The sequence below is a fragment of the Zalophus californianus genome, chromosome 1 (genome assembly GCF_009762305.2).
Source record: "Zalophus californianus isolate mZalCal1 chromosome 1, mZalCal1.pri.v2, whole genome shotgun sequence".
In the NCBI taxonomy this organism is placed as follows: Eukaryota; Metazoa; Chordata; class Mammalia; order Carnivora; family Otariidae; genus Zalophus; species Zalophus californianus.
Window position 1 is genome coordinate 62,159,629 of NC_045595.1, and position 20,471 is coordinate 62,180,099.

At 44.7% G+C, this 20,471-nt stretch overlaps 1 protein-coding gene across 1 annotated transcript in view; it reads left to right on the forward strand.

Moving 5' to 3' along the window:
• Positions 1–20,471, forward strand: part of SUSD5 (sushi domain containing 5) — a 64,169-nt gene that overhangs the window by 14,582 nt on the left and 29,116 nt on the right. The window contains exon 4 of the mRNA XM_027585142.1: positions 18,986–19,174. Within this exon, the coding sequence (XP_027440943.1) occupies positions 18,986–19,174 (189 nt within the window). The remainder of the gene's footprint in view (positions 1–18,985; positions 19,175–20,471) is intronic.

Consider the following 20,471-nt stretch of genomic DNA (forward strand, 5'->3'; position numbering starts at 1 on the left):
TCGCCATCTTAGGTTGCATTCTCCAGAGGCAGACTTTGAGATGAGGAAGTCTTCCAAAGAAAAGCCAATAGGGCAATGGGGGCAGTGGGAAGAGAAAGGAAGTAGACCAAGCAGTGTGGCAATACTGAGCAAAGTCCACAGTGGCAGTGAGGTGGGGGTGACCTTGGCTCAGTCCTACAGGAGATCTCTGGAGACAGTGTAGGTCACCAGTTTTTCTGATCAGAGGTGAGAGCAGGGGTATTTATACCATTGTGCCTGTCAGTCGTTGGCTGCTTCAGAGGATGTAAACTTCCAAGCACTTGTGGTTTATGCTGTGTGCTGGCAAAGGGTTCCAGGAGCCTGGGAGCCACCTTCCAACAAAGATGCAGAGATGCCCACCAGGAACCCCTGTGCATGGAACTGGTAAAGGTATCTAGGCAATACGGGGCAGACCCCTGACAGCATCTGCTACAGTTGTTGATGTAGCTTGCCCTCCAGTCTCTCTTCAATGGTGGACAGCACACGAACAAGGAAAAAATCATTTTTCTCCAAAGGAAATTTCCTTCAGGCTGCATCCTAGAGGCACCAAATCCTAATCTCCAGGGAAGGGGTCGGAGGAGTTGGGAAATCAGAGAGCCAGGTGAACCCCAAGGCCCTGGTTGTTGCTTGTTAGATACTTATCAGTGACAAGCTTCCCTGCTCCTATGGGGTCTTCCTCCAGAAAGTCTTCATTTGCTCATTGCTATGGAAGAGTGTGTTGGGAGAGTCTTCTGATATCTGCCCAGTTGAGCTACTGAATGATGTGGCCTTGCTCTGTAAAGCTTGGTGAGAACAATATCCCTGGTTTGTTTTTCAAAACCACGTAAATAAATTAAGATGATCCTTTGAATCCCAGACATAGGCAAAAGTTCAGATCCCTGAGAGAGACAGCACAGAGCCAGAAGAAAAAGAGCATGATCTTCTTTCTTCAGTGATCTCAATGAATATGTGGGGCTTCTGAATCTTCTCTTTCCCTGCTGAACAAGGGGTATCAGTTAAGCTTTTGCTATGTAACATACCACCCCAAAATGTAGTAGCTTAAAACAACTATTTGTTTAGTTCACTAGTTTTTTGGATCAGCAGTTTGTGTCTTTCTGCTGGTCTTAGCTGGGCTCATTCCTGAGTCTACAGTCAGCTGATGGCTAGGTGGCCTTGCTTCTGGGAGTTGGTGGCTGTTGGCTAGGGTGCTGGGGGCCACTGAGCCATATGTTCATCATCATCCAACAGGATAATCTGGGCTTTCCACCTCACCGGCCTTCAGACAGGTTGTGTCTGTGCAAGTATGTGCTCCTTTTTGCCCACAATTGTAGTGCATGAAACCAGAGGTTGGAAACATCCATTCACATCCTGTAGGGCACCAAGCTCAAGCCATGACAGTGACTCCAGAACTGAGTTTTTGCCAAACTGATATAATGTGCCTTCCGATACACAGCAATCAGAGGAACATTACTTCAATTCAGTGGCATTCCTGCCAAAAATGCATAACTTGGATCTACTCAGGAGGAAACATGAGCCAAACTCAAATTGAGAAACATTCCACAAAATGACTTTAAAAAATGTCTGGGATGAGAAAGGCGAAGCGACACTTCCACATTAAAACAGACTAAAAAGGCTTGACAATAAAATGCAAAATGTAATTTGTGATCGGGGATTGTATCCTGGACCAGAAAAAATAGCTATAATTGATAAAATCTGAGTATGGATTATGATTTAGGGACAGTTTAATAACTGTACTGCAGTCCTGTAAGAGAATATCTTTGTTCTTGGAAATGTGTGCCAAGGTTTTAGGAACAAGGAGACATCATATCTACAGCTTATTCTCGAATGGCTCAGAAAAGAATTACAGGTATAGATATACATATGTATTCATATATGTGTATATACGCATGCATATATTTGTTTCTGTATAAATAGATATCTATATCATCCATCTAGAGAGAGAGAGAAATGATAAAGCAAATGGGCAAAATAAAAACACATTGGTGAATCTGGATAAACGGTTTTATAGGAAATCCTTATTCATACAATTTTTCTGAAATTTTGAAATTATATAAGAATGAAAATTTCTGACCAAAAAATGGTCTACATACTTCCAAAAACAACAATAACAACAGGAAAAACAAACACAAAAACACTGAATTATGAGAACCAACAAGGGAAGACAATTCATGACAGCTGTCAACCTATGTGAGAAGCGATGCCCCTGTGTGTGGCTCATTAGCGTCAGGGTGCTCCAGAGCCCTGCCTCCCAGAGCAGTTTGCCGGAGCCTCGCCTGGCCTCCTCGCACCTCCAGGGCAATCCGGATGAGCTCATATGGGGAAGACTGGAGTCTTGGTCCTATGGGCCTGATTTAGGAGGAGGCTTCAGGTGGGCCACAAAGGGGACTCAGGAATGCATGCTGAGGGGAGATTAGTGTTGGAGGGCTGCTCCCTCTTGAGCATTCTAGAAAAGCAGGATGGATTCCCCAAAGTCACTCACAGAGAGCACTGTCCCTGTTGAGCGCTGCCTTTCCTCCTTTGGGAAGAGCCTGTAGAGCACTCCCTCCCAGCCTCCGCCCTACTCGGTGAGCCGTCACTTTTCCTCAGTAGAGCCTTTGTTGGCAGCACAGGCAACAAGGGAAATCTGTGTGCTGAAGGAAGGTGTAGAGCCTCAGCAGAAGCCGAGAACAGGCAGTTCCTTGAGGTTCTGCAGCAGGGGAGGGGCGGTCTGGTTCAGCGTTCGCGCGAGTGCCGTGTCATCTCCTAAGGTTGCCTTTTTCCTGATGATGCTCCACGGCACTTAGCTCCATGCTGCTGCTTCTCTCTGGCAAGATGGGAGGAATGAAGCGTGCTGACTCCCAGATTGGTAGACGAGTGCCTCATGAAAAGCCCAGAAGGAAAACAGAGCCTGTGGAATATCCAGGCAGCTTCCTTCCTGTGTTTCTTTTTTGAAATAAAGCTCATCATGAATGTAGACTTTTCTCATTTTCCTTCCAGTATTTTTGTTTCATTGACAGTGAATTTCCAACCCTGTGGTGATCTCACTTAAACTAATAAGTGAAGTTATTTTTAACCAGCTGGATGCTGATGAAATAAGCTGCCTCCACTTGGGTTCTCTGGCTTTGCTTCTCTTGGCGGCTTGTCTGTGGGGTCAACGGCATGGGGTCTGGAGGCTTCACGTGTCCTCTTGCCTTCTCCCTGTTGCACCCCCCCAAGGCTCCATGTCGGGTATGCTTTTGTTCCCCTGCATACTTTACTGTTGCCTGTATTTCCCTAAAAACAGAAAAAGAATTATTCCCTTCCTTTATGTCATCAAGTAGAGCTGGATGCTCACCTTTTTGAGAGCAATCAGGAATTTGTGAGAGTAGCCAGTTCCCAAGTCTGCCTAGAGGAGGCCCTGTGCCTCAGGATTGACTTTGGGGAAATTCTCCCACTGCTTTGAAGAGACTGGAATCCATTAATTGAAGGTTTTGAACAGCTGATAAAACTGATATAGTTTAGGTTCTCCCAAGGGAGTGTGGAAGACTCTGAGCTTATTAGCAATTAACCTGGTATTGGCCATTTGTTTATTTGTCCAGGGTAATGTGAAGTCTAGTGCCCAGACTTATGGGAGAGAGAGAGAGAAAGAGAGACAGGACTCATCCTCACCCTCAAGGAGTTGACAGTGTATAAAGATGGGTAAGAAATGAATGTGTCTAGGAGGGTAATTAGGGAGGTTCCTGTGGTGGTGGCCGTTGAGGTGGAGTTGGAAGGAGTTGGTTTCGTAGGGATAATGGTTAGGGAAGGGCACAGAGGACACTGCAGACAGAGCAGGTGGAGCAAAGCCTGGAAGCATAGATCCCAGGGGTTCGGCGGAGACTCACTCTGGGAGAGCCATTGTACCATTGCTTCAGGGAGTGAACTGGGGTCAGAACATCCTTGTGGGCCTGAGAAGCAGCTGGGCAGGACTGAGGTGTTTGCAGAAGGCAGCCCAGATAATCCCCACTGCAGGAAGCAGGGATGCCCCCTCCTCTGCCACCCCCACCCCCAGGCCTAGACAGCATCAGGTCTTGCTTTCCCAAGACTGAGGTCTTCCATTCCAAAAACTTGGGCTAGAATAGTCCTGATGCACAAACAGCCAGTTCCCAGAGATGCTAGATGTCTGGGCAGCTAGAGAAAAAGTGCCAGTGGGTCCTTAGCCCATGGGGCAGATAACGGTGATGTCTCTGTGACCTGGGGCTACAGGCACCAACAATCTGGGCGGACTTCTCCACTTCCCTGCTACTCAGAAGAACTGCGGCTGCCCTCTGAACCTGTTGGTGCATTTAGGGAGCCTGTGCTTGGCTTTCTTGTATGCGCTGGGAGGAGGAGCCCAAGGTCCTGCCTCACAGACACACATGTGAGCCCCCAGAGATGAGCACTCCAGTGGCAACTTTGTTCTCAAAGTTCTCGGAGGTCCTTGACGATGTACAGTCCCACAAGAGCCTCTGGATCAGTACGTCACCTCATGACCATCTGTCATTAGCTTTCCTAGAGAGTGTCCTCATGGGGCTCAGAGTTCTGCGGAAAGAGAACCTAGAGCCAGGTGTTCTCCAGGTAGAGCGGAGGCCACACAAACATTTAGAGGATATCATTAGAAGGGTTTATAACACCTCCCTGAATCCCGCAGCAGCTCATACAGGCTCAGAGAGTTAGAAGCTGCCCAGCCCATCGTCAGCAGTGATTAGAGTGTGGATCTTTCTTTACTCTAAAGCCCAGGTTTTCTGCTCCGTCACACAGTATGCCTCAGGAACTATTAGCTTCCTTGACCGTCCATGGGGGCAGATGCCACCCAGGCAGCCGGCACAGTGTCACAGAGTGGAGGGCAGCCCTCCTCCCAGAACCACACCCCTGTCTAGTGTCTGCCTGGGGCCTCCAGGCTTCAGTTGCACTTCTGTTTATGCTTTAAAAGGATTAATAATGTAGATTCCCTGCCCTTCATGTCTCATCTTTCGTTGGTAAAAATGAGCTAAGAGAAACTTGGAGGTGTGGAGAGGATCGGAGTGCCAGAGGGCAGGTGGGCCGGAGCCACCCCTCAGTGAAGCCAGAATCCCATTGACCGTGATGGAGAGTTTTCGCTCACGCACACTCCCTCCTTGGGAGGCCGTAATCAAAGCCACCAGGATTTCTGACTCATATGCAATTCGGTTCCAGACCTGCTTCCTTCTTTCTCCTGGGCACCTCCCTATATCCATCAAGGCCTGACCTGCCTCAGTTTATTCAACAGTAAGATCGTTTAAAAGCCTGTCTTCCCAGATGTGGGGACTCAGATCCACACAGCTAGCTCTCCTATTGTGACTTTTGGGCAACTCATCAACTTACAGCAACATTTGGACTCTTAACATTTCCCTGCAGTAAACCACACATGAGCATTCCTCTCTGTAGGGGCCAAGAGTTTCAGGTATACTTTACAGATAAAAATGTTGTAGTTTTTAAATTTTTTTTAATAATCTCTATACCTAACGTGGGGCTTGAACTTACAGCCCCGAGATCAAGAGTTGCACACTCCACTGACAGAGCCAGCCAGATGCCCCTAGAGAAAAAAAGCATTTAACGGAAGGAGCTGCACTCATGCATGATTTCACACCTCGGAGGGCCTGGTTTGATGCAGCTGTGGCGAGGGATGGAGTGGGTAGCTGGGGGCCATGCAGGCCTTGGGGCAGAGTCAGAACTGCCTGAACTACCTTTTACCCTCAAACTGTGAATGGGGTCACCTTGGGGCACTGGAAAGGGCTGATCTAGGGGAAGAGATGTTTTCACTTTCTACTTTTAACACAACTCTACTGAGTGATCATAAAAGAGAGAGAGGAGGAAGGAAGGGAAAAAGTAGACGAGGTGGGCAGAAGGGAAGGAAGAAATAGCAAGTAGAATGAAGTGAGAGCTATGACATGGAAAATCTTCCACTACATATTATGCGGATCTCAGAATATGTATAGCATGACCTAATTTATGTCGTTAAAAAAATGTGCTTTGTACAGGAAAGCGCTTAGTGTGTTTGAGGAACAGTGTACCTAGATTGTTTAAGTGACAAAGGAGTAGCCCAAGATAGGGCTGGAGAGGTAGGGAAAAGAGCTAGCTATGCAGAGATGAGAACATTCGGCTGAGTTTTAAGGGGAAATGGGAAACCATTGCAAGGTTTTTAGCTGGCAGCTGATTTTTGAAAAATTTCTGAAGATCATTTTGGCTGCTAGTGTGCAGTCCGATAGATTGGAAACCTCCAAACTTTGTGCAAAGTGCTCTGAGCCCTCTGTTTATGACAAGAAGGTTAATCGGAACTAAACCATGTTGTGTTCAAGGGAAATAACACCTCAAACACAGTAGTGCACAGTGGGCTCTGTACCCAGAATCCCTGGGTTCAAATCTTGGCTCTATCACTTACCTTTTTTTTAAAAAAAGATTTTATTTATTTATTTGAGAGAGAGAGAATGAGAGATAGAAAGCATGAGAGGGAAGAGGGTCAGAGGGAGAGGCAGACTCCCTGCTGAGCAGGAAGCCCAATGTGGGACTCGATCCCAGGACTCCAGGATCATGACCTGAGCCGAAGGCAGTCGCTTAACCAACTGAGCCACCCAGGCGCCCTTATCACTTACCTTTATTAGTATTCATGATGTAGAGATGTTGAGAGGACAGAATAGGACAATGCAAGTAAATCACTTAGCCCAGTGCCTGGCACAGAGTAAGACCTAGCAAATACAAGCGGTGACTGATTAGTATCTAGCTGCATACAAACGCTAACAATACAGGGTGATAGTGGCATGGTTTCTTCACCTTGATTTCTAACTCTATTTCTAATAAAGCAACCCATAATTTCTTTTGAAAACATTGAGCAAAATTTAATATGCATATGCCATACAACCAAGCAATTCCATGCCAAGGTATTGACCCAAGAGAAACATAATGACCACACAAAAATGGGTGCACAAATGTTTGTAGCAACTTTATCATAAAAGCCAAAAACCGGAAGCAACCCAAATGTCCATCAGCTGGTGAATGGATCAAAAAATTACGGTACATCCATATCATGGGTTATTTGGCAATGAAAAGAATGAACTAGGGTACCTGGGTGGCTCAGTCAGTTAAGCATCTGCCTTCGGCTCAGGTCATGATCTCAGAGTCCTGAGATCAAGCTGCATTGGCCTCCCTGCTCAGCGGAGAGTCTGCTTCTCCCTCTCCCTCTGCCCCTCCCTGCCATTCATGCTCTCTCTCTTGCTTGTGCTCCCTCTCTCTCAAATAAATAAAATCTAAAAGAAAGAAATGAATGAACTATTAGTACATGTAAAACATGGATGAATAACATTATGCTAACCTAAAAAGTCAAACATAAAAGGTTACATACTATATTATTCCATTTGAATGAAATTCCAGAAAAGGCAAAACTACCTGTGACAGACAGTAAGAACAGTGGTTGCTTGGGTTGAGGTTTGGGAGGGCATCCAAGGCCAGGAGCAAGGAGGAGAGCTGTTCTATACCTCCATTGTGGTGGTGGTTATACAATTGTATATATTGACCAAAAACTATTAAGCTGTACACTTAAAATTGGTGAGTTTTATTAATATAAATAATATTTAATAAAACAAAAAAACAAGAAAAAAATTTGAGCAGCTTTAGAATTCCAAAATTCTTTCCCTCCAGAGCTTTCTTGCATATATACTACCTCATTTAATTCTCAAAGCCACATTGCAGAAAGGGTATTATCATTCTTTCTATTCAGGTGATGCAACTGAAGAACAGAGAGGTTTGGGGCACTGTCTTTGGTCACACAGCTCCTGGAAGGTGCATATGGGAACTCTTACCCAAACACATTCCTGTCCCTGCTCTTCCAAGTTCTGTGCAGCAGGGCCTGAGAGCCAGTCAAGCCTGATGCATCTATCTCCACGACTCCTGTTGACCCTGAGACTGCAGCTCGAATAATCTGGACTTGGCACATGCTTCAAATTTTTTACTTCAGGAAGAGAATATGAAGAGCTAACACCTGCTGTAGCACCCACTGTGTTACCTGTGTTCACTTGTTTAGCACAGCAACCCCGCAGAAAGTTACTATTGTTATTTTACAGATGAGGAAACTGAGGCACAGCAAGGTTAAGTAACTTGCCAAAGTCACACAGTTAGCAGGTAGGGGAGCAAGGCGTCAAACCCAGACACTAAAGGATTTTGTTCTCTGAGGCATTCTTCTTTTTACCCTGGAACAGCTCATCTTCCCTGGGGACTCCTGTTCCAACGGGGAGGTTCGGTACTCATACTCGGGGGCCCTGCCTCCCAGTTTGCCTGGGACAGTTTGTGTTTGTTTATACTCGTCCCACTGTAATTATTAACAGGATTCCCTCCCATTTTTAATAAGTGCCTTAATATGGATAACAAATTATATGGTCACCCTAGGCTTGAATTAGAAGAAAATTCTCCCTGGGAACTCTCTTTACCAAAAGGGGAGTGTGTGTGAATGGCAGAGTAGCTCTGCATGGATCTGGGCTTTACCCTGCTCACCACAGAGGCTCATTGTTGTTGGAGCCCAGATAACCTGACAGAGCCAGAAATGCAGCCCATGCCTAGGGCCGGGCAGGGGATCCTTCGAACACATCCTCTGGTGTAACCATCTGAACTTAAACTGGTCATTTGCTACTCTCAACAGCCAAAGCCTGACCCCAAGAGTTTGAATCCCTCAGCAGTCCTTCTGTGCTTTTTCTCGCCTTGAACCTAGCCTCTGTCACTGACCACTGCTGCCGTATCAACAGTGGGAAACATGGGCCCATATCTGTTCTGATCTCCTTATGAACCATTTTGTTTTGCCCTTCTTGTGGCCATAGAGGGCATTCAGTTCCTGTTCAGCCATCGTGTGCTTGGCTATATTTGGCTAGAGGGAACTGGGCGTTCAATTACCATCGTGACTTGACAAATGATTCCAAAGACCATCAGTCTCTAACTGTTTGCTTGGGAAATGGAACTCATTTTTATTTATGTCCCCATTAAGTTCCAGGCATGTAGTGGGCATTTAATTCTGGTAAAAATTGTATGAAATTGGTGTCATTAGCTCCATGTTACATTTTTAATATATTTTTAAATTATAAACATGAATAGGTGGTCACTGTAGTAGAAAGTCTAAAAAAAATTAAAATCATTTATAATCAGTCTGCCTTGAGATAAGTACTTAAGCATCAGTCCTGTTTACCCTGCATTTCTAGTTCACCAAACTGGGATTTTATGGATAATATATAGGTCTGATTCTGTTTTTTTCACTCAGTAATATATATCTTCCCATGACACTGAATATGCTCCAAAGGATGATTTTTTTTTAAGATTTTATTTATTTATTTGACAGGGAGAGACACAGCGAGAGAGGGAACACAGGCAGGGGGAGTGGGAGAGAGAGAAGCAAGCTTCCCGCTGAGCAGGGAGCCCAATGCGGGGCTCGATCCCAGAACTCTGGGATCATGACCTAAACCGAAGGCAGGTGCTTAATGACGGAGCCAACCAGGCATCCCAAAGGATGATTTTTTAATGGCTATTGTGACAATCCATCACATGAATATATGTAAATTAGACATTCTTCTGTCATTAGACATTTTGGTAGTTCTGTGGTTTTCATTATAATAAATAATACCATGATTGAACATTCTCACACATGTATCTTTCTGCCCATCTTTAATTTTCAGGCTCTTTTCATAGTTACAATTTATTGAGAACTATGTGTCGGGAGTTGCACTAAGACCTCGTCGACTGTGTGCTGCATCAGACATGCTTAACTACCTACACAATGACAGTCCCCACCCCCTTCGTTCAACAGTACCATCCCTCAACCAAGAGCCTGTTGTTAGCATTCACCAGCATGCCACTTGTCAGTTGGGGGAATAAGCAAGCAGGGAAGAATTACAAGAAAAGCAAAAGGTGTCAACATTTCAAAAGAGAGGGAATCCCTTTAAGGAGTCAGAGCAAAGAAACTGTTTGAAACTGTTTAGAAAATAATTCATATTCTCACTGAGCAGCTACTCCATGTCCTTTTAGGTACCATCCCATCTCTCTCCTCCCCTTCATGGCCCTAAACCTCCTCTACATTCATGGCCTCCATGATCTCACTTCCTATTGCTCCTTCATCTCTCTGTCCACTGCTTTCTGGCTCCTGTCCTATCACAGAAGTGAAACTGTTCTCCGCAAGGTTTCTGGTAGCTTCCCTACTGTAGAGAACTGTAGAGGCCGCTTCTCAGCCTGCATTTTGCTTGCTGTTTGTGCAGCCTTAAGTACTTGACCATGCCTTCATCCTTGAAACATGTTTTCCCTTGACTTCCTTTGGCTTTTCTTCGTATCTGTCTGGCTGCAGGGGTGACCTGTGTGAACTCTTCATTCTCTGCTCACCTCCTGGGGCTCTCACCTGGACCCTCCTCTCCCCTAACTCAGCACTTCAGTGGTTTCAGTTTTCATCTAAACGTTCATTAATCTGGGGCACCTGGGAGGCTCAGGTGGTTGGGCGTCTGCCTTTGGCTCAGGTCATGATCTCAGGGTCCTGGGATTGAATCCCATGTCAGGTTCCCTGCTCAGCGGGGAGCCTGCTTCTCCCTCTCCCTCTGTTGCTGCCCCTGCTTGTGCTCTCTCTCTCTCTGTGTGTCAAATAAATAAAATCTTAAAAAAAATAAATGCTCATTAATCTCAAATCATTTTCTTTTTTTTTTCTTTAAAGATTTTGTTTATTTATTTGACAGAGAGACAGCACAAGCAGGGGGAGTGGCAGACAGAGGCAGAGAGAGAAGCAGGCTCCCTGCAGAGCAAGGGAAGCCCGATGTGGGACGCCATCCCAGGACCTGGACCACGACCCGAGCCAAAGGCAGTCGCCCAACCAACTGAGCCACCCATGCGCTCCTAATCTCAAATCATTTTCTTAAGCCTTGGTTCCCCTACTAAGCCCCAGATGCCATACACACAGCTACTTATGGATGCTTCTTTTAGAACCTCAAACTCCACCAGTCCTGCACTATGCTCGTATCCCTTAACCGGCTTACCCCTTTTCTTGCCCCATCCTCTCATTTACTCCCACAACTTTTCAATTATAAGTTCTGCAAGAACCTTCCTTCTTAGTATCTCCCATATCCACCTGGTTCTTGGCATCTGCACCTCACTTCAGCCCCTGTCCTGCTCTCCTGGACATCTCAAATGGCCTCCTAACTGGTCCTTCAGTTTCCAGGCTGTTTCCTCAATCCGTTCTCTACCCTGCAATAGTGTTCTGTCTAAGGTGCCAAGGGGACTGTGTTATTTCCTGTTTTTAATTGTCCCCCCTTCTCCACCGGACAAATTCCAGATTTCCTCCCTGGCTTACAAGGGCCTTCCATAAACTCATGGCTACCTACCTCCCTTGTACTTTATGCTTCAGTTTTACTAACTTCTTGCCATTCCTCAAATAATGAGAAAGGCTCAGATATCAAAACACATTTTTTAAAGGTTTTATTTATTTATTTGACAGAGAGAGAGCAGGAGAGCACAAGCAGTGGCAGTGGCAGAGGGAGAGGGAGAAGCAGGCCCCCCGCTGAGCAGGGATCCTGATGCGGGGCTTGATCCCAGAACCCTGGGATCATGACCTGAGCCAAAGGCAGTCACGTAACTGACTGAGCCACCCAGGTGCCCCTCAAAATACTATTTAAAGCTATAGTAAACAAAATCATTTGGCACGTGGAGAAACACAAGTAGATAAAAACTTTAATGCAAAAGTCTGGAAGCACCAAAACAGACCCAATGTGCCTAAGTATAAGTTTATTTTTTAAAAATATTTTATTTATTTACTTGACAGAGAGAAAGCACAGCAGGGGGAGTGGTAGGCAGAGGGAGAGGGAGAAGCAGGCTCCCGGCTGAGCAGGGAGCCCGATGCGGGGCTTGATCCCAGGGTCTCAGGACCATGACCCAAGCCAAAGGTAGCCACTCAACTGACTGAGCCACCCAGGTGCCCCTAAGTATAAGTTTATAGTGAAGTGGTTGGTGAGACTTCCAGGCAGTGGGAGAAGGATGGGTGGATTGATAGTACTAAGTTGATTGGTTAAGAATTTGGAAAGATAAGACAATGCATTATTGTACTGATACAGGGAGATCTCTTAAAGATTGACAAGGTGAAGACCATAATAGAGAAATACTTTTAAGAAATACAACTGGTTAATAAATATTCAACTACTTTTTACCAATTCAAAGATATGCATGTTAGTATAAGAAATCACCTTTTTTGGCTCATGAAGTTGTCAAAGTTTACAAAGATGGTAGTCCCTAGTGTGCTGAGGAGAAAGAGGCAAGTTTATATACCACTGAGGGGTATAGACTCTTAAACACTCATATTCAACTTGGCACAAACTATCAGAAGCTTTAAAAATACATATGCCCTTTCACCCATCAATTTTACTTTAGGTATTTTATTCTAACTAGATTAATATGGATAAGTACAAAAGTATGTTACAAACATGTTCATTACTTAATAGGGAAAATTGGAAACAAAGTTAGTATCTAACAATAGGGGAGTCCTTTATGGTAAATCCCTAAAAATGGAATAATATATAGTCATTTACAAGTAAATTCAAATAATACAAGTATTTGGAGTGCCTGGCTGGCTCAGTCGTTTAAACATCTGACTCCTGATCTTGGCTCAGCTCATGATCTCAGGGTTGTGAGTTGGAGCTCCCGCATCAGGCTCTGTGCTGGGCATGGAGCCTGCTTAAGGTTCTCTCTTTCAACCACAGGGGAAGGGAGGGAAAACTGAATGGGAAGAAATCAGAGAGGGAGACAAACCATGAGAGTCTCTGGACTCCGGGAAACAAACTGAGGGTTACAGAAGGGATGGGGGTGGGGAAATGGGGTAACTGGGTGATGGGTGTTAAGGAGGGCATGTGTTGGGATGAGCACTGGATGTTATATGCAACTAATGAATTGTTGAACACTACAGCAAAAACTAATGATGTACTTACTATATGTTGGCTAACTGAAAATAATAAAAATAAATAAAAATTAAAAAATAAAAAATTTCTCTCTCTCCCTCTTCCTCTGCCCATCACCACCCACCCCTCTCTCCCTCTCTAAAAAATAACAGGGACACCTGGGTGGTTCAGTCAGTTAAGAGTCTGCCTTCGGCTCAGGTCATGATCCCAGAGTTCTGGGATTGAGTACCGCATCAGGCTCCTTGCTCAGTGAGAAGCCTGCTTCTCCCTCTGCCTGCTTCTCTCTCTCTCTCTCTTTTTCTCTCTCTCTCTCTCTGACAAATAAATAAAATCACTAAAAAACAAGAACAACAAATAATACAAATATTTGTTGATGGGGGAAAATATCACAACATAATGTTAAATTAAGCTACAAAACAAAGCAGTTACATCATCGTGTGGCAAAATATCGTATACGTGTGTGTGTGTGTGTGTGTGTGTGTGTAAAACTGAAAACAAAACCCACATTAACAATGGTTATCATTGTTGAAACTCAAGAAGAATTTTTATTTTTCCTGTGGTATTCTTTTCCCTGTGAGTTTTTTGAGTTTTCTGGCTTGTGTAAGAAATACCTATGTGGATAATTTTAAAACTTTTTATCATGAAATTTTTCAAACAAACACAAAAATAGCAAGAATAGTTTCACAAATCCCCATGTGCCCTCACCCAGCTTCAGTAGTCAATATTTTGCCAATTTGATTTCATCTATTTTCCCCAGTGTTTTTCTCCCATTGAGATATATTTTTTCTCCTATTGAGATATTTTAAAGCAAATGCTGGGCATTATGTCATTTTTTTCTAGAACGTTTAAAAATTATTTTCTACGAGGGGAAACTCAGGAACTAGTCTCATGTGGGTTCCATGTGACAGTAATTGATTTCAATTTATTGATGGACACAGAATTTAACTGTGTATGAACTTGCCCACACACTTATCGTACGTCCAGGATAGAAAGTCTGCAAGTTGGAAACCACTGCCTTAAAGCATGGATCCTTGTCAAATGCAGTTTCCCTTGAGAGAGAGTATGAATAATTTTTGCCCATTTATACCTCATGCTGAATAAATTGCAGGTAAATTAACTTATTTCTTGGAGGTATAATTTATATCAGCAAAATGCACAGATCTTAAGTTTGATGAGTTTTGACAAACATATATACCAGTGTAACCAACACCCAGTCAAGATACAGAACATTTCCTTTATCCCAGAAAGTTCCCTGGAGCTCTTTTCCAAAGATCCTCTGCCCCTCCTCATCCCAGCAGAGCCAAGGCAATTTCTGTTCTGATTCCCACCACTGTATTTTAGTTTTGCCTCTTTTTGAGGGTAGGTTTTTATCTAGAGCACTAGTTCTCCAAGAATGGTCCCTGAACCAGTAGTATTAACATCACCTGGGAACTTGTTATAAATGCAAATTCTTGTACCCTAACTATGACCCATTTTTGAGTTAGAAACTCAAAAACACAACAGTCTCTGAGAGGGTGTGTGTGTGTTACAAGACTTTGGGTAATTCTGATCATGTTCAAGTTTGAGGAGCACTGATACAGAGAGCTTGGGAACTCACAATAAAATTGGACAGAACAGGGAGAGCAGTGCCGGTTGTGTATGGGGTGAGTAGGGTGGGAGGGAGCTGGGCAGGTGGGCACAAAAGACAGCTTCTTCACATAGCTTAGATAACACCAAAAGGAAGGAGGAGAGGCCAAGCATTTGTGTCAGAATGTCTGCATCTTGGTTTTGCAAAGGAGTTATGAGGGTCTGTAGGCTTAAAATTTCTCAAAAGAAAAGCATCAACTTTCATATGAGTTCTAAGTTCTGTGGAAACTGACTATCAGAAGCTGTGATTGGCAAATGAGTTGTTTATTAATACTATTTTATAGACAAGATCTTTCATAAAATCTCTTTTCTTGGAAGGGAAAATAACAGAAATTGCTCTTTACGTTGAAATTGCTGAAACCCAGCTTTAGGGTCTGAGAAATTCACAAACCACCATCCCTAGCTGCAGAATAATTGAGAAGTAGTAGGGAAGGCTAAGGGAATAGGATCTAGGTCTATAGCCAGATGTTTTTCAGAGCTCCCTTGAGGTTTAGGATGGGAAGGTTAATGAAAGGAACTAATTCAAGTTGCGCCTGGGCATGAGTGGTGTTTTTGGCATGCTCTTGGTTGTGTTAACACATGGAACTGTTGTCCTGAAGTTTTTGAAATCACACCACCTAAGAAGCAGTGTGTTTCCTGTCTTGAACATTTGTGGGAAATTCAGAAATAATACGGTATGTGTATGTAGACTCTCAGGAGTATGATTGTGGTTTTCCCAAGCCAGATTCTAGCCTGTGCTGTTCTGGAAATTAACTGTGAGGGAGAAGATCCCGTGAGTCTGGTAGGGTGTGAATTTGGCCTGAAGTTCCCCCTTTATCTACTCTCAGAACAGTTACTCTGCTTCCGAATTTTCCTTCCAAGGAGTTGGTGTTGTGTCCCACAGATAGAGCTGCGTGAGACTGATCGTATTTACTGGTCCTTTGATAGTGTTTGACAAAGAGCCTCCAGTTTCCCAGAATGAGGTCCTGGTAAGAGGAGAGAAAATTGGGATGTCCAGCATGAGTCCTAACCCACTGAGGATGGTGGAGAGAGAGAGATGGAGGCTGTTGGCCTAGCTGGAATTCAGGCCAGCCTTGCATGACTGAGGCTTTGGTCCATTCCTCCCAGGATGCCCTCCCCAGACCGAGTGATGATGCCTCTCTGCCCAGTGCGGGCAGCCCTGGATTTGTGGCAACTCTCAGATGGCTGCCTGTCCCTACTTGCTCCATAGATGAAGAAAACACTTGATCTCCTGGGCTACACAGTCAGGATGGTTGGGGTTACCATCTTGACACGGCTGGCACTCTGTGCCAGCTTCCCTGAAAGGCAACCACATGATCTTTTCATTCAGAAACTCTTGTGTTAAAGAACATGCATAGCAATGACTCTCTTTGAAAAAGTGCTACCAAAATTACAAGCTGACAGGCCAATCAGGGTGGCTTAAGGCACAAGTTCTGTTTTCTATTTTCATCTTTTCTTAGCATATTTTCTTTTTTTAAGCAGTGTGCTTCTTAGGTGATTTGACTGCATATGGACTAAAGGTTCTCCTTTCTAACATAAAACTAGAAGAAGAAATTCAAATTAAAAATTATTTCCTTTTTTTGAAAAAAAAATCACCACATCACTTGGATGCAGCAATTCCACTTCTAGAAGGTTATCCTAATAAAGTATGTACCAAAATGTACCTATGAGCCTGTTCATTTTGTAACACTATTTATAACAGTGAAAACTTGAAATCAACAAAATGTCTATGTAATGACTAAATAATGTGCTATAGTATAGCCTTTCAAAAGATTGAGGTAATTTATGGTACTTATGTAGAAACAGCTCTAGAACATTAGGGGAAAAAACAGACTTCTAGTTTCTAGCCCAGCATGTAAGGAAAGAAATTAAATCAATAATCAATAACCTTGCCAAACAGAGAACACCAGACCCAGATGAGTTCACTAGAGATTCTACCAAACATTTAAGGAAGAAATTATACCAATTGTTAAGACAATCTCTTCCAGAAGTTAGAAGCAGAGGGAATACTTCCTAACACATTCTATGAGGCAGACATTTACCCCTCATACCAAAGTGAGATAAAGTCATCACAAGAAAGTAAAATACAGACCAATAACTAATGAACATAAATGTAAAAATCCTCAACAAAACATTAGGAATTTGAACCTAGCAATATATAAAAAAGAATTATACACAAGAACCAAGTGGGATTTATCCCAGGTGTGCAAGCCTGGGGCAACATTCAAAAATCAGTTAATACAACCCATGATATCAACAGGCTAAAGAAAAAGCATGGGATCATATTGATAGATACAGAAAAACATTTGAAAACACCAATACCCATTCATGATAAAACTTAGCAAACTAGGAATAGAGGAGAACTTCTTCAACTGTGTAAAGAACATCTACGAAAACCCTACCTCTAACATCAAACTTAATGGTGGGAAATTTGAAGCTTTGCCACTAAGCTATTTCTGCTTTGAATGGAATTTATTCTTCTGTCACTACTTGAGAGGATGCAGTAGGGAGGCGCTTCCGACCACAGCAGGAGCACCCACTGCGCACCTTGAGGCTCGAAGTCTGACCTTTGGTCCAGGCCCCAGTTCAGTGACCATTAGCTAGTAGTGAAAGCGTTACTCCACATGACAGCTCTGTGTTTGGGTCTGCCCCACAGACCTCTGAATCCACGGGTCTCATGTGAGCTAGACCCCAGGGCTCCCACCGATGTGGAAACAGGAAAGCTTGATTCTCCCCTCCTCACCTTAGGGGCTCCCTTGCTGGCTGAAGTCTTGGGTTTTTCATAAGCAATTTGCAAGTTTTAACACAAGCCAGTCTACATTCATTCTTTTTTTTTAAGATTTTATTTATTTATTTGAGAGAGAGAGAATGAGAGATAGAGAGCATGAGAGGGAAGAGGGTCAGAGGGAGAAGCAGACTCCCCGCTGAGCAGGGAGCCCGATGTGGGTGGGACTCGATCCCGGGACTCCAGGATCATGACCTGCGCCGAAGGCAGTCGCTTAACCAACTGAGCCACCCAGGCGCCCCAAAAAACAGGTTTTTTAAAAAGCAGTTATCAATAATACATATGATATAACCTTTTTTATGTTAAAAGCCACACACACACACACACACACACACACACACACACACACACACACACACACACACAGAACTACACCTACCTAGGGGCCCCTGGGTGGCTCAGTCGGTTAAGCATCTGCCTTCAGCTCAGGTCATGATCTCAGGGTCGTGGGATCGAGCCCTGTGTCAGGCTCCCTGCTCAGCGAGGAGCCTGCTTCTCCCTCTCCCTCTGCCTCTGTGCTTTCCCTCCCTCCCTCTCTCTCTCTCTCAAATAAATAAACTCTTTTAAAAAAAGAACACTACAGATCTGTACTTCTGAAACAAATAACGCAACATATTTTAAGAAAAAAGAAAAAGAAGAAGATAGCAGGAGAGGAAGAATGAAGGGGAGTAAGTCAGAGGGGGAGACGAACCAGGAGAGATGATGGACTCTGAAAAACAAACTGAGGGTTCTAGAGGGGAGGAGGGTAGGGGGATGGGTTAGCCTGGTGATGGGTATTAAAGAGGGCACGTTCTGCATGGAGCACTGGGTGTTATGAACAAACAATGAATCATGGAACACTACACCAAAACAAATGATGTAATATATGGTGATTAACATAACAATAAAAAATTAAAAAAAAGAACACTACATCATGATGTAATGTATGGTGATTAACATAACATAATAAAATTAAATTAAAAAAAAAAAACAACTTACAGCAGGTAGGACTGACCGAGGGATAGGGAGGGTGTGGATGAAGTCACAGCAAACTCTGTGGCATAATTTTCTAACTTGTTTGGAATTTGGCTCACCTGGATGTCTCACTAGTTTTTGTAGAATACCATAAACTTGTGATATATTAAATTTTAATTTCAAATAAATAAATAAGAAATATACCTATCTATACCTACCTAAGTCTGTCTGTATGTTGGTGTATATTTATACCTCTGTCTGTATTTATTTGTATAGACCTAATGGGTAACAGTGACAGCATCAGAGTTGAGGCTGGGGGAAGCAAGAGGCCCCTTCCGCTGCACTTGATAGTCTGTAGCCTCTTAGCTTTTTGACAGAAAGTACCTGCTCACTTATGTAAGACAAAAAGGAGCTTGCTGTCAGGCATATGTTTCTGAATCTTCCTTTCAAGGAGACGTGAAAAGGTAATGTTGCTTGGCAATTTCGAAATACAAAGTTGCAACAAGTATTTTGTTGAGTACCTCATTTGGGCCCCGGCATTTGTCCAGGCTCTGGGGATGCCGAGGGCGAAGGAGTTACTAGCCCCTGTGATCCCAGCTCCGGGTGCAGGCAGCACCCAGGGAGGGGGAGAGTTGTATTTAACCTGGTTTTCTCCCCGGCTGCACAAGGGCTGCGTACTTTGGGAAAGCTGACTGTGACTCCTTGTCCTCAGAGAAGCCGTGTGGAGACCCGCCTTCGTTCCCACACACCATCCTGCAGGGCCGCACGGGCCTGGAGATGGGGGACGAGCTGCTGTATATGTGCGCCCCGGGCCACATCACGGGCCACCGCGAAACCGCCTTCACCCTACTGTGTAACGGCTGTGGGGAGTGGTACGGCCTGGTGCAGGTCTGCGGGAAAGGTAAGCCGCCCCCACGCCCTGGGGGCAGAGCCACTCCACTTGTGCTGGATGGGCTCTTCTCCACAAGGGTCCCTTTCAGACCTTTCCCCTGGGTTCTGGAGCTGACAACATCTCCACTCTAACTTATTTAGAAAGTTTACCTGGAAATCTGATCAAGATGCGGTACCAGGAAAGAGCACTTGTGGGGAAAGGGACCCGGGATTGGTAAACTGGGCCGGGAGGGCTGTCATGAATGCAGGCTGCAAGCTGGGCTTCCCTGAGTGGTGACTCTTGTGCCCGGGCATAACCCTTGTGGGGACCTTGCGGGCTTTGCTGTGGCTTGTGACAGGAGCTTCTGGCTCTTTGGGGCACGGGGCTTGGAACCCAGGGTGGGTCCACAGCCGCACATGGAAGTCCTGCTCCCTTACCCAGGAGCAGTCCTGGGGAGGTTGAAGCAGGGAGGATACTCTAAGACAGCTGTGTGGCCTGGCCCCACTGACGAGAGCCACCTGTCGCTGCCCTGCAGCCTTGCTCTATTCCCTGGCCTGTAGCCTATGGCAGTCACGTGAGCCAACATATTTAGTTGAGACTGAAAAGATTCCTGGTGGGCCTCGACAGAAACCTGATGTGGTTCCCCTAGATGTCCTCACTCCATTATTGTCATATACCTGGGGGTCACAGGCTTCTGCATCCCACCTCTGCGCAGCCCCTTGGGGATTCTCCCAGCAGCAGAAATTACTGTCCCCAGCCACAGCCTGACCTGGCCTCCCCACTCTTGACCTTATGGCTTCATGCCCGACTGAATTGTTCCCTGACCTCACAAGGCTCCTCTTACCCCAAGACTCCTTCAGGGACTGCTTCTTGACCCCCATGATATCTGGGTACCAAACGGAGGCTACCTCCATGGAGGGGAAATGACTCCAGCACCACAATGTGGATGAATTTATCAGACAGTCTGTCCTTAGAATGTCCTGCAGATCCCATGGGACCATGCTGAGACTAGGGCGCTGTCTCGTTGTCGAGATTCATCCACGTTGTTGCCTAAGCTGTGGTTTGTTGTCTTCACTGCTGTTTACTAAGTATGAATACAGCACTGTTTATTTCTCCAGTGTGCTGGAGGACATTTGGCTTGTTTTCATTTGGTGGCCATCACAAGCTATCTTGCGTGGTTGTGCTCATCCAGGTCATGTGGTTCACATGTGAACATATTTCTGCTGGTTCCTGGAGTGGAATTGCTGCCCATGGGGTAGGTGTGTCTTCGGCATTAGTGGATGCTGCCAGAGAGTTTGCTAAACTATACCTACCACTTTACTTTCTT